This window comes from Micromys minutus, assembly GCF_963924665.1.
Source record: "Micromys minutus genome assembly, chromosome: 14".
Taxonomy (NCBI): Eukaryota; Metazoa; Chordata; class Mammalia; order Rodentia; family Muridae; genus Micromys; species Micromys minutus.
Window position 1 is genome coordinate 29585996 of NC_137983.1, and position 15160 is coordinate 29601155.

At 36.2% G+C, this 15160-nt stretch overlaps 1 protein-coding gene across 1 annotated transcript in view; it reads right to left on the minus strand.

The window, feature by feature from the left end:
• The window catches only part of VPS37A (VPS37A subunit of ESCRT-I), a 28630-nt gene that overhangs the window by 6520 nt on the left and 6950 nt on the right, over nt 1–15160 (minus strand). The window contains exons 2-9 of the mRNA XM_080928470.1: nt 10496–10570; nt 9114–9228; nt 8352–8452; nt 4119–4344; nt 2210–2280; nt 815–942; nt 675–733; nt 529–597 (exon numbers count right to left, since the gene is read on the minus strand). Of these exons, the coding sequence (XP_080784596.1) occupies nt 529–597; nt 675–733; nt 815–942; nt 2210–2280; nt 4119–4344; nt 8352–8452; nt 9114–9228; nt 10496–10570 (844 nt within the window). The remainder of the gene's footprint in view (nt 1–528; nt 598–674; nt 734–814; nt 943–2209; nt 2281–4118; nt 4345–8351; nt 8453–9113; nt 9229–10495; nt 10571–15160) is intronic.

Here is a 15160-nt window from a genome sequence, read left to right on the forward strand (position 1 = left end):
GACGGCATTGCAAACTGATACAATCAAAACATTTTTTTAAAATAATTGTTAAATTTTTAAAACATTTTGGAAGTTAATTGGAAACATTAAACTTAATTCATATTCCAAACAATCAAATCTTATTAATAATCTTCCATTCCACTTATATTCTATGCTGTTCTAACTAGAAAATAAATTTTAGGTAGGAAATAAATTATTAACTACACTGTTTCTTGCCACAGTAAGCTATAAAGATCACATCTCCTACTTTATTTTTAAAGATTATTTCTCATAAGTAGAAGTCCAATCTTTTAAATTATACTTAATTTAAAACACCTTTTTGTTACTAGGTTTTATACAACAATTAGACTACTTTCCTCATTTCCTGGAGGTTTTCATTCCTTATGGGATGGAACTAGATAAACTCCACATAAACAAAGCTGTTCACAGGTGTTAGCTTTATAAAGTCAGATGAAGTGAACACAGGCAGGGTCAGCACCTGTAGATTAGCAGCTCCCCTGAGGGACAGAAAGAACTAGACAGTCGTACCTCGCTGAGTTCATGTTGCCTTTGCATCTTCTTTTCAAAGGTCGATTTCATTTGTATAAGTAATTCATACTAAAAGAAAACATACAATTGCTGTTGAATCTGATTTTTGAAGTGTAAAAATGTCTACGAAATGGTCAGTAACTCACCTTATCTAAAACTGTCTGCCTTTTGGTTTCCAAGCTATGCTCCAATAAGAGATTGTTTTCTGTAAGACAAATTTCTGCTTACTTCCCAGCACAGATCACATTTCCTCAGGAATTATGAGTTAAAGCAAAGGGAGACATACTTGCTAATTCCTCGATACTTTTTACTAGGTCTTCCTTGTCAGTAATAATTTGTTTTAATTGAGGCAACATCACAAACTGTTCTAGTAATACCTCCTCCTGTTCATTCATGTCTGTGAGCTGTGACACACTAAAGAGACAAAAGAAAAAGCCAATTGTTAATAAATATATAATAAATATAATAAATAGTCATCTAGTTTTTCTCCATGGCAATAAACATTCACAATTTTCTAGCTTGACTTGTGTGATGGGCATTTTTATGTGATATAAGCTAGAGTCATTTGAGAGGAAGAAGCTGCAACGGAGAAAATGCCTTTGTAAGAGTAGGCTGCAGGTAAGCTTACAAGGCATCTTCTTAATTAGTGATTGATGTGGGAGGACTGAGCACACTGGGTGCTAGAAAAAGAAGGGGGACTCAGCAAGCAAGCAATAGAGAGCAAGCCTGAGTCATATGCAGAGGTGGAGGGACCGGCACAGGAGACTGGTTAGAAGTATGGAGACTGTTCACACACTTTCATTCCTCCACCTGTACTTCTGTAGTGGGTAGACTTTTAAAAAGGAGCAAAGAAAGATAGTATTTATAAAATAACCCTACTTCTTGGAACCTCAGCATTATAATGCATAGTGACCCCTTTAAGTTACATGTAATACATCTTTCCTGTTGTGGAACTTGCATTCTCTACATGTTATTTTTTTATGTTTACATATGAACTAAAGTGCAAAGAAAGTTCAACTTTATTTTAAGTTACAAGGTTGTTCACAGGCTGTAATCTGCATGGTTCTGGTAGAATATATTCTAAAGACATAAAATTCTAAATTATTCTTAATTGTATTCAATGGTCTTAATACTAGTAGCATCATGGATATTATAAATCCTTAGTGGGATACATGGAGTGACCCACTAAATGGAAAGACCATAAAATGTTTTATTTATGGTACATCTTATGTTCTATGAAAAACATTACCTTAAACTTTGATCTTGCCACTGTATCAGCTATATATTTAAATAAAATTTTAGCTTTTAATAAAATGAATTTTTGCATATATATAACTTTAGTTTACTCATCAATACACAACATTAATCTACTAAAGAAACAATGAAAGATCTAATTTGGATTTATCAAATCTAATATATTCACCGAAAAGTTCTCAAAGAGTGCAAGTCATGTGAGAGAAAAGAACTTCTGTTACCTTGATAATCATGAGAGCTAGAGCAATCCCTAGGTACAGACAAGTCACATTACAATCTATCAGACCAAAGCTGGTTTATACCACTTACCCACCAAGACAACCACAGAAAAGGAATAATCAAAACATTTTAAATCACTTTAATTAATTTGAATATGAACCTATAAATAAAACAGACAAGACCCATCTTTACTCTTCTTGTTTTTTACCTTAGTTCTGAAAGTTCTGGAAATGCATCAGGGATATCCGGCATCTTATAACCAAATCCATTTTGGTTAATCTAAAGAAAGAGTTTTAAAGAGTATTAGATCTGAGCTATACTTCTGACTCATCATCACATTGTCTGGACGTAACTGTCAAGGACTGCATCTAGCCGTGCTTCCAACCTGCCTACTGACCTCCATCTCTGCACATCACAGCAGCACACACCTCACTGGACTCTCACACAGAGCTTTCACTTTACAATGGGAGGAATGGGTCTCAGAAGAGCTTGGATTATTAGCTTGTGTGGAAGTATATGATTATAAAGTAAATTGCTTATGAGCAGTATTAACAGTTACAGAGGATTTCATAGATGTAAATGAATATACTTCATTCAAATAAAGACATAAAGCATAAATTAGTAAACTACCAGCACTCTAAGTAGTTACATATTTAAGTTAAATAAAACAGGACAGATGAAGAAAACAGTACCAACTTGAATATTTATGACTTTTTATTAGGACACTCCAAATTTTCCCCTAAAATTTTAAAAAATATTAATAGTTTGTTACTGGGCAAAATGGCACACACATTTAATCCCAGCACTCAGGAGGCAGAGGTGGCAGGTCTATCTCTGTGGCTTTAAGGCCAGCCTGTTCTACAGAGTGAGTACCAAGATAGCCAGAGCTACTCACTGAGACCCTGTCTCAAAAATAAATAAATAAATAAATGAAGTTTTTAAATAATCTTTATTAACATAATGGTGAAAATTTTTGGAAAAAATTCATTTGTTTATATTTTAATGATTATAAAATATAAAATTGGTAATGTTGAACATAATGTGTATACACATACATATTTATATAATTTGTATGTGTTTCTATGTGTGCACATGTGAGTATAGGAGCAGGTATGTATGAGCACAGGGTTTTGACACAGGGTTTCTCACTCAACCAAAAACTTAGTAATCATGACATCTAGAGTAATCCCTAGGTATAGACTACCTTCACAATTCATCACACTAAAGCTGATTATACCACTTACCACGCTTTGCTTTATTTAATTTGAATATGAAACTATCAGTAAAATAGACAAGACCATCTTTACTCTTCTCGTTTTTTCCCTGAGTTCTGAAAGCTGTAGAGATGCATCAGGGATATCTGGCACCTTATAACCAGGCACGAATTACCATGCCTAGAACTTCATGAAAGCTGCTATAGATCTGAACTCAGTTCCTTGTGCTTGCCCAGCAGACACTAACACTTGGATCATTATACCAGACTCCAAATCCAAACAAAGAGCATAAACATAAAGTACTAGTTTTACTTGGCAACTGCTACCACCTTACTTATAAACGTATACATTTTAGGCCAATAAAATGCTGTAAGCCTTGAGCAGGCTGCAATGGATCCTCTACGATCTGATACTTGCTTCTCTAGTATAATCAATCCTTGTACCTTGTCCAGTCCGATGTTACAGGCAACTTTACAAACATGCCGTTGACATATAGCACAAGGCCTGTCAATGTTTTCCTATCTCACAGTGCTTTATGTAACCTCTCATTATTCTCAAAATTTTATAACCATCTTTAAAATCTGGCCTCAAGCATAAATTCATCATTCATTTATCTGCATCATTTTCCACTGAGCAACTACTATGTGTACACTATGAAGTACTGGGGATAAAGTAAAAAACTGGAATAATCATTCCTTCTCCTTTGCCTTCTGGAGGCAGTGACCTCAATTGTCTCTCACGACTCCGGACCATCTCTAGAAACAATATGCACAAGCCCTCATAGGTTACCTTTTTGAGTTTATTATCTGAGATGACAAATATAATTTAATCTTTATGCCTAGCTTAGTAGACAGACATAATAAAGGCTAGCTGACCAAACGCCTGTTTCACAAAGGTACCAACCGATGCTGAAGATTCTGTTGTGGGAACTGGTAATGGCAGACTCGAAAGGATACCAAATGAAGGTGCCACTGGCTTGGCTGCAGTGTAACTTGTGGTTGAAGAAGAAACAGTGTCAGCTACAGACAAAGATGTGATATTCCTGTTAGCTTCTTGTGGAGGATATGTAGGAAGAAATGGAAACCCCTGAGCAGGGTAAGGAGGCATCCCACCTGGATTACTATACAGGCTGAAGAAAGAAAGAGAAAATCATTAGGTATGTGTTAGAGTCAAATCATCCCTAAATTGTCCTGAATAACAGTGGTTATACATTTCCATACATGGAAATTTCTTTTGGCAAGTGAATTTTATAATTAAACTGAATTATTTAAGTCATAAATCATAAACATCTGAGAAAAGGTATGGCTTCTATGAAAAGGAGGAATGCTCTCTGTAAAGTCTATCAGAATTGAGTTATCAGCATTTCAGTGACATCATTCAGTCCTGGTTCTTTATGGAGAGGATTTAATCCAGAAAATGGACTCAAGTAGATGCTGCTAAACAGCTTTCAATGTTGAGCAAAATCTACCTTAAAGTTGAGGCCCTTTTTCTAGAGATTTTAAAAGAAAAATCAAATATGTAGATGAGCTATTAGAATGTTAAAAACACTGCAAATAAATTTATATATAAACACAAATTAGTATTTTAAAAAGTAAAAAAAAAATCATTATTTACCTGGGATTCAGTCAGACAGTAGGATAGACAATATATTATATATTATATTATATTACAGACAATATTTAGGATAGTTTAAAATTAACATTTTTCTCCCTTAAAGTGAGAAGAAGCTGGCTTCAGTGGCCCACACCCTTAATCATAGTACTACATAGAATCAAGCACATTGCCATGAGTTCAAGGCCATCCTGTCTGTACAGTTAGCTCTAGGCCAGACAAAAGTATGTAAGGAAACCTTGCCTCAAAAACATAAAAAGTTGAGAAGAAATCAAGTTATACAAGAATGAGGAATATTTCAGGCCTAAATGAACACAGAAAAATAATCACATAAATACAGACATTTGAGTTAATAATAATTTGATCAATTAGTGACTCTCATATAAAGAAAAGGGATTTATGAGTATATTTGAGATAATACTAAATAACCACTAAAATATTTCCCTTTATATTGGTATATATTCTAAATTACATAAAAACATTTTATAGAACTCCTATAATCTTATTTAACAACAGAAATTAACCTGAGTTAGAAATTTTCTTGGAAGAAAACATTCATTATGGATTTTGAAGTATTTCCTAAAAGTTTACATGAAAAATACCCATGAACTGAAAGAATCGTTAAAAGACTAAAGAAATATTACCTCTTCCACACATCAAAATAAATTACATAACAATAACTTAAAAACTAATGTATAGTATTAGTGAATAGCAAGAACAATTGAAGTAAATATAAAATATGAAAAAAGTTGTTAAAGTTTAGAGTAGAAATTGTAGTTGAAAAAAACAGTATTGCAATGTTTGTAAAAGTAAGAGCCAAGTGCTTTAAGGCATAATACCAAAAGGATAAAGACTAAAGCATTGAGGACTCAGTTTAAATATTGGACTAAGAGTGGAAAGGACGTGTGAAGAGACTGCTGTAACTCCAAATTCAAGTTATTAAAAATGATAAACTTTACACCAGTGAAAAGAAAAGAAAACAAAAAGGCCCTCCAGAACTCAGAAAAAAAGCCAATGATAGAGCATTTCCTAGCAAGCCCAAAGCTCTGGGCTCTACTCCCAACACCGCACACTACTAACTAATATCAACAGGGGCAAAACCAGATGAAAGCCCCAAGGATAGCTTCTCTAACACAAAGAACTGCCAACCACAATGTAACGGCAAATAGAGGACGCAATGATAGAATTTCCATAAAATAAAGTATCTTTAAAACAGGAAAACAGTGTGCAATTAAACTGTTAGATAAAAAATAAATTAAATAACTTTCTATGTCTACAAAATGGGCAGAGATCTCTCTGACAATATCCCATACTGGAAAGGGCACGGGTAAATGGGCACTGTGTGTGTAAAAGAGGATGGGTGTAGATAGGAGAGGACAATTTTGCAGTATTTGTCAAAGTACTGTTTTTAGAAAATATGAGACCATTCAAATGCACATAAGAAAACCTGATAGCTCTAAGAGTTGCAACATCAAACTTACAAGGAATGTCATGACAAACGAAGAATGTATTAGGGCCATAGCTCAGTGGTAAAGCCAGCACAACACAGACCTAGGGATCATCAATTCCCAGCACACACAGAGAAAATGGTAGGGTTATTTCTGCTGGTGAGTGGTTTTTCTTTTCTTTCTCCCCCCCCCCCCCTTTTTTTTTTAACTTGCTGCTATGAGAACTTGCTGCTATGAGATCTTGCTGTCAGGCATTTTTTCAATAAGTGATCAATGGGAGTGTGTGTGTGTGTGTGTGTGGGGGGGGTGATGGCAGCCCATTGTGGGTGGTGCCATCCCTGGGTTGGTAGACCTGGGTTCTATAAGAAAGCAGACTGAGCGGAGCCATGGGAAGCAAGCCAGTAAGCAGCACCCCTCCATGGTCTCTTCATCAGCTCCTGCCTCCAGGTTGTAGCCCGGCTTGAGTTCCTGTCCTGACTTCCTCCAATGATAGACTATGATCTGGAAGTGTAAGCTGAATAAACCCTTTCCTCCTTTGATCAAGGCATTTTCATTGCAGCAATAGAAACCCTAACTAAGACACACACTTAAAAATGAAAAAGAAAATATATCTGGTGCCATTTCTCTTTCCTCCTTTCATCTTTCTGAAAGAATCAGGGCCTCACACATCCAAGGCAAGACTATATTTGAGCTGAACCACTAAATCTGGTGTTTACCTGACAGAAGGTCCAAAAATAGAAACAAATCAAGTTTTATTTCATGAAGCGTCACTGCCACAAAGAAAATCATAGCTCCATCAAAGCAATGAGCCCAGCTGGATTTCAGAATTCCTGCATTTCCTCCTTATGGGTAGGATAACCTACAGTGGGTATCACAGGCTTGTTCTGCAATTGTCTGTTGCTATGTGTGAGGCAGCAACCTTGTCATTTTAATCCACCAGTCTTCAGTCTGAGAGATGCTCTTGAGGAACACAACCAAAGAACCTCTGCTATACTCAAAGCATGTTTTAGATAATGAAAGTCAAACGTAAACATGAGCCTCAGTCTATAATATACTGAACTGTGGAAAACTCTTGTGAAAGCCTAAATGTGGTTTTATATATAGGACAGAGGTGACTTCTTGTGATCAGAGCTATGGCAGACTGTGTTTTTTAAAATAGCTATTGCAAGATTTCCAATACACACTTCCCACAAACACACGCCCTCCTCAATTCTTCCACACTAGTGAGAGATGCATTCTGTATCTTCTCCCTTTCCAGCCTGAATGGACTTAACACACAGCAGAAATGTGACAGCAACATCCACATCTAGATCAAAGCAGGAAGTACAGCTTCTACCTGGCTGGTCTGCCCTCTCTCCATGTGGCATGCTGTGAGGAAACCAAGGCCACCCTCAATGGCAATAGCTGATAGCCTCCACTAAGGTCTTAGTATTCGGTAACTAAGGTTCCAAACAAAAGAATTGAGTTTTCACCTCATTCACACTTCTGAAAGCCACACCAGCAAAGGAAAATCTGAGGAAAGCAATAAAGGGCATTACTGGATGAGAGACACTACTGTGAGACAGAAATGAAGAGTACTTAACAGTGGTGGAAAGAAACAAACAAAAACAAGCAAACAGCCAACCAACTAAACACAGAACCTAGAAATTACCTATTCGGTATGACAGAAGAAAAAGGGCTAAGAAGAATACTTGGCTCTGCAATGGTTAATACTTAAGAGTCATGTAACAAAAATACCAAATAGACTTATGTGGATACAATTTCAGAGTAGGAGGAAACATTTCTGACAGCTAAAATACTCGTCTACTATAGAAACAGACCAGTAAGTACTTGAAGAATATTCATATTCTTGAATATGAAATTCAAGAACAGCACCATGTAAGTGCGATCACAAAGGTGGGGGATGATCAGCTACAAAAAGATGATGGATGGCACAGCCTGTGAAGACTGGCTTATGGGCATAAAGGTGAGGGTGAGGCGATCTCTCATTTAAACATCACTCCAATTTCCTTACACTATTTTTTAACTGTGATAAAAAAAAATATGTGATAAGGTTACAAACTACTCGTATACTTACTATGGAAATGTTGTTGAAGTAGGAGCTAAAACTGGAGGATTCTTCCAGAACTCATCCAAAAGACTTTGAATAATTTTTCCAAGATCTGAGTGCATTGTAAACTGAAAATAACAGTAATACATAATGATAGAAACCCTCTAAAAAGTGGTAATAAAATTTCATGTGACAAAATATCATTCTGATCCTTAACCAATGCTTGCAGGAAACAATAAATAGAAAAGGGGGCTGAAGTGAGGGCTCAGTAGATGAGAGCCCTTCATTTGTGCAGAGGCCCCAGGTTCGGTTCCTAGCATCCTCATGGCAGCTCACATCTGTAAGTGCAGTTCTACCAGACCTCTGGCCTCTGTAAGCCCTGCGTGCATGTGCTGCACATACACTCATACACATAAAATCAAGAAAGAATAAACAGAAAAACAAGCACACTGTGTTAACATGACTTACAACACTTTCTGGGAGAACAGTACTATAAATATCAGGTTAAGAGTCTATCCAATCAGTAATGAGACTAAAATATTCCCACACTTCACAATAATTTGATTGTTCAAAGGTAAATACTCAGGGTATATTAAGTTTTACCTTGTCACATTAATCAACCACATTGTATCCAAAAAATTCAAGTTAGTCTTAAGTAAACAGTAATCTCCAGGGACATGTAAAATTACCAATTTCAAAATAAAAATGTCTGTACATTTCAGAATTCAAGAACAATAAAAACGTAATAAATGTTATATTACTCTGAAATAAACTACAGCACATACGTACATTGCTTACTAATGGAGAGGTAACATATAATCCTTGACTATCCATTAAGTGATGTCTTATTGGTGGATAAACACTAATCACTGGTTTTTCCTGAGGAAACTGTGGAGGAAGTAATCTAGAAAAGGAATAACATAAGAAAACACAAATAAATAAAATTACAATATGTGGCCATAATCCTAAAACAAGGTTATTTAAAAGCAAATTAAAACATGGATTAATTTTTTGTAACAAGTGCCTTAGTATAAATTTTGAGCAGACTATACAAAAGGTTATTATTTTGGCAATAAGATATAGTAATTCAGTACAATGGATCCTTTTTAATGTGGAACATGAACACCATGTATTACAGAATAGCCTTTTTAGCATGTCAATGAATTATTTCAAAGATAATATAACTTAATGAATAAAATCTCAGCAAAAAAATTAGCTGCACCTTGTACCACGCAAATTATGCAAAACTCCATCTGGTTATTTCAACTGTGTGTGTGTGTGCGTGTGCATGTGTGAGTATTCGTGTATGTATGTGTGTCTACTGTCCTTGTCACTGATCCTCCATTTAGGTAACTCTTAAATGCCCGCACTAACATCTCTCCTTACTCTGAAGTAAAATTATGTACTTGGAAGAACAAAGAGTTCTTAATTCAGAAAAGTGAAAACTTCAAACTGTTTTAAGTACTACAAAATTAAGGTTAGTTTATGAAACACTTTAATAAACGTTTATTAAATAAAGAACTGTTTTCCAAGTTTTGAACACTCAGAATATTGCCTTTTAAACTTCTGTGATAACATACTGCTAAGAAATGCTGGCAGCATTAGCAAAAAAAAAAACCAATCAACCAACCAAAAAACCAAACTGTAATTTTGTTGGCCTCTCCTACCTACCTCAACATGGACACTGAAGAAAAATAATATGAATTCATTTATATAGATAAAGTCTTGTTTTGTCTTTTTTGTACTAGGTAAAGATCTTTAAAATAGTTTTGTAAAAGAGGCAATAAGTGGCCTTTGGAGCCGACTAATCTGAGCATGTGTGTGCTGTCATTAATTACCTGTCTGTCATCGATCCTAATTTGTAAGCTGCTATACAGACCCATAGAGCTCATATTTGTGAAGGTTTCTGCCAGCCTCCTATGTCCACGTGTTAGCGATGAGCCAGGGCAGTTATTACTGCACTAAGCTAAGCACTAGTTTATGTTACAGTTACTCTGAATGAGTTCACTCACAAAGCTTACTTCTGATATTAACTAAAAGACAAAAAAAATCTAGTTCCCATTACACTAAGTATAAATTACAATTCTATTCATGAACTAATATTTCAGGCTGCTAAGATAGAAAGCAAAAATTGCAACCTAATATATAACAATAGAAACCTCACTACTTACATGTTGATATTAATTGTAAGGTTGTTTACTGTGAATGGCAGTCTGTACTCCACATCTTTTTGTATTTCAGCTATGCTGTAAGAGAAAATTTGAAAAAAAAAAAAAGACATCAATGCTATAAAAACATTAATATCAAATGCAGGTGTTAAATGCTTACTACAACTTTTAAATTTTGACCACAGGACTTATATCTGATATAACTTGTATCTAGAAAATTTGGAAAGGCTTACCAATGATACTCTGAACTATCCAGGGGGTAAGGAAAGGATGGTAAGGAAAAATAAATTAATCTTAAACTTATTACTAGTAGAAGCAACTGCAAGCCTTCTGGGTAATATGGGTCAACAAGTATCTGAGTTCTGAAAACTGCCCCTATGCAGCTTTACGGACAGCTGAGGATTAACTGCTTAAACCAACACGTCCAGATGACTGTCTTAGAGTGGACAGATAACAGCTGCTGGCTGCTTTCCATCTCTCTTCTTCTGCCACAAAGAAACTGAGTAGCCACACTCCAGTCTTTCTTGTAATTAGCTGTTGTTGAGACTTCAGCCCATCTAATAAAAATATAGATTAGTAGTGAGGTGGAGTTCTAGAGAAGCAGCTTATAATGGAATTCAAAGAACAGGCAACTACTAGGATCCCTGTCTGCCTTTCTTGCCTTCTTCCTACCGCCCCCCCCCATGCCAGGCTTGCACAGTAATAGCCACTTTGAGCCACGAGTGACCTATAAATGGGCAGCAGGCATTACACTATAATAAAACAAGTAGCTAGACTCCTTGATGAGTGTAGGTTTATGTTAAGGTGATACATGATTGGACAGTGGAGAGGAAGAAAGGGGAAAGGCTTAAAAACAACAAAAAAAAAAAAAAAAAAAAAAAAAAAACAAACAAAAACAAAAAAAAAACCAAAAAAAAAAAAAAAAAAGGAAGAGAAGGGGGAAGAGTCCAGGAGGAATGAAGATGGATAGATGTGTATGTTTCTCTTGCCATATCTCTTCTTAAATAATGTTGTTATGAATATAAGGGATAGAACTGTACAAGATCATTTGACTTATCTAGGCTGGCAAACTATATAATACCTATTATATCAGAGTAGTTTGTGGTGTGTTCTTTGATGTGACTACTTAATTGAGTTCAAAGGGTGTAGTGACAGAAAGCATAAAGCCCGCCACAGAGTTGGGATGTGTGTCTAACAATATGCCAAGGGGAAGTGGGTGAAAACAACACAGGGTGGTCGTATCCACCACACACAAACTTAAGTCAGACCAACTACTAAAGTTCCCCTAGCTGAGGACCTATCAGCCGCTGACAGGTCAGCTTTCTTTAGGGCCATCACTCACCTCTGGTGCATACCCTGTAGGTAAGTCAACTAAGCTCTAGTGGAAGGTCACTTCAAGAATATATGGATAGCACAACTTAGATGGCTTAAAAAAAAAAAAAAAAAAAGACACCAAGTGAGTGGGTAGGGAAGGGGGTGGACCTAGAAGGAGTATGGAGGAAATAAATATGACCAAAACACATCGTATAGAACTCTCTAATAAAAAGAGGAAGGAAGAAATATCCAGGTGGATTCAAATAGGTAATCAGTATCGGAATATACATAATTTTAATGAAAGCGTCTCTTTGGGGACTGGTTTCAGTTGACACCATCCTCCCCTTAATAAATACCATAAAATTAAAACAAATTCCTAACTTATTTTATTCCTCCATACTACCAAGATTTCACTGCACAAGGAATGAATAGTGAAAGAATCTTCTAACAGTTTAAGAGCATAGAGCACTTTGTGACTGAAAGCAAGGGCATATAAAAGACAGATTTCCTAGGTTCAAATCCCACATAGACCATTTTACTTAGTGTGATGATTTGAGTAAGACTGACCCCTATAGCCTCATATATTTGAATGCTTAGCCATCAAGGAGTAGAATTGTGAAGGATTAGGGGGTGTGGCCTTGTTTGAGTAGGTGTGGCCTAGTTGGAGGAAGTATGACACTGGAGGTAGGAGTTGAGGTTTCAGAAGCTCATTCTAGGTCCAGTTTTCTCACTGTCCCTGCAGTTCAGGTACAGCACTGTGCACGGTGCCATGATGATAAATGGAATAAACCTCTGAAACTGTAAGCAAGTCTCCAATTAAATACGTTCTTTTATTAGAGTTGCATTGGTTATGATGTCCCTTCACAGCAGTAGAATAATCCCTAAGACCCTTGGTATGGGATGAAGTGAAAGTTACTGAACCTTTTTCTAGTGAGAGATGGTGATATTAGATCACAGAGGCCTTATGGTGTATCTGATTAAACAAGATCATATATGTAGAAGCTTCAGAAGATTACTAGGCAAATAACAGCTCAATGTGTTAGTATTTTTAAAGAAAGCATTTATAAAATTCACCTAAGGTGTATCTCTTGAATATATGGTAGTAAGATTTTAACTCCCTAACATTTTCAGAATTTTAGTTAAAAAAAAAAAATCACAGGAAACATTAAAATGCAAACTGTCAGTGGAGGGAAACAATCATAGTCCTACCCAGCTGTGAGACTTATAAATCACAACAATGACCAGCATATCAAGACATCCATAAGGTGCAATGGTGGCATTCATATATTGGCCCTGACCAACAGCTGTCGAATCAGACCTAAGGCCTGCTCAATACCAGAGAAATCATGCCAGTATTGGAAACCTAGCAACTACCCTGTGGATCTTGGTGGAGAACCTATTACCTCCACTTTTCTAAACCAGGATAATTACTAAATACTAAATTCTAAATACTTTTCCTTATACCCACACATAAGTGTAGCTCTTACCCCTCATCAAAGAAACTTCTCTTTACAATAGACACAGACTACTAGAGAAATCCGTAAGTGGTCAAAATTCAGGGAACAACTGATCTTGAGGTACTCAGATCGAGTGGATATATCTACAACACAACTTTTGTACCTTAGACTCAGGGGATGTCTTAGAAGAGGGAGCAGAATTGTAAAAGCCAGAGAACCAGAAAATCTGTTGTGATGTTGTGTCCCCAGAAATGACAGGGACCTTTCACTCAGTAAATCAATTAGCTAAACAAGAGGCTAACAACAGCAGCAGCAGTAGACACACTAATGTAGAAAGGGGAAAACTCAGGCCTTGCATATAGTACCCTACCACTAAAGTTTTACTGCAAATGTTTCTATATCTTTGGAGCTATATAAATCTAGAACATAAAATGTTTGGTCTGGCAAGATGGCTCAGCAGTTAAGGCACTCCTTCCTTCTGTAGAGGACCTGGATTCCATTCCAAGCACTCAAATGGCAGCTCACAGCCATCTTTAACTATAGTTCCAGAGGGAGCCAATGCCTTTTTCTCACTCACCACACACACGTGATGCACTTACTTGCATGCCAGCAAAACACACACAGAAAAGGAGCAAATGCATTTCTTTTAACGTCTATTAAACTTCAGAATATATAATTAAGTGGCCTCAAATATCGGTAGTTCCTAAACGTAAATCCAAAACACGTATTAGTTATGGCTAAAAGTTGTCTTTTAAAAATAAGTAATTGTTTATTGTTTGGTTTCTCTGTCAATAAGGATTTAAGACAAGTTGGGTAACTCTCAGGAAAAACAGTTCAAGATACCACACATATTCTATTCCTACAGTCCTAGGTAATTCAAACTATCATTTGTAAGTAAACCTCTCAAAAGAATTGAGACAATTTTCATTTACTATATAAATCTTAAAAAAAAATAACCAAATGATTTCTAAAGAGTAAATCAATAACAGCATGAAAAGCAGACATGAACATGTGAGGAAGCTTGCAAGATAAAAGATGGAAGGCAGGCAGGCATCTGTTATAATGTCAACACTTGGGTGGAAGAGGCAGAAGGGTCAGCACTGTCAAGGCAGCCTGGTCAGACAGACAGGTCAACACAGTGAAACCTTTTTTAAAGGACAAAAAAAGAAAAAAGAAAAAAGAAAAAAAATAGTACCTTCATCCCCCACACATATGAGCAAAGCGAAGTGGGGAGTAGTGAGGTCTAGAACCCTAGAACCCAACTCATGCAAACCAAGAATATGCTGGGAGCGAAGATCCTTTCTCTTTGCTCTGCTTGTTCCAATGTATACAGTAGAGATATCTGCATGATATCTTGCTAAAACAGACTTTAGAAAGGCAGTCCTGCAGGAAGTTACTGACTCTGCCCAGTACAGAAATAGCCACTCTCATGGACAAAAGGGTCAGAAGTTCAAAATTATTTTCTATTACATGAGTTTGAGGCCAACCTAGGCTACATGATGAGTGTGTACAAGTATTAGATACAACTTTCTTCTCCAGTATTCAGGGTTAACCATATGTCCATATGTTTGTTCACTGAATCACTTATTGTATGTCCTGAATGCACAAGGGGTTTTTTATTTTCCAGTTTCTAAAGACTGTAATGAGAGAGTCTTTCAGGGGCTAAGATTTGTTAATTAAAATGATGATGACGATGCAATATTAATAATAATAATAAAAAAAAAATCAAACCTCAAGCCATGCAGATGGCTCAGAGGGTAAAGACACAAACCTGGCAATTTGGTTCAATCTCTGGGACCAGAAAGTAAAAGAGAACTAACTTCCTCAAACTGTGTTCTGACAACTTTGTGGCATGGCCCTCCAACCAACTAATCAATCAATTAATCATCAATCAATC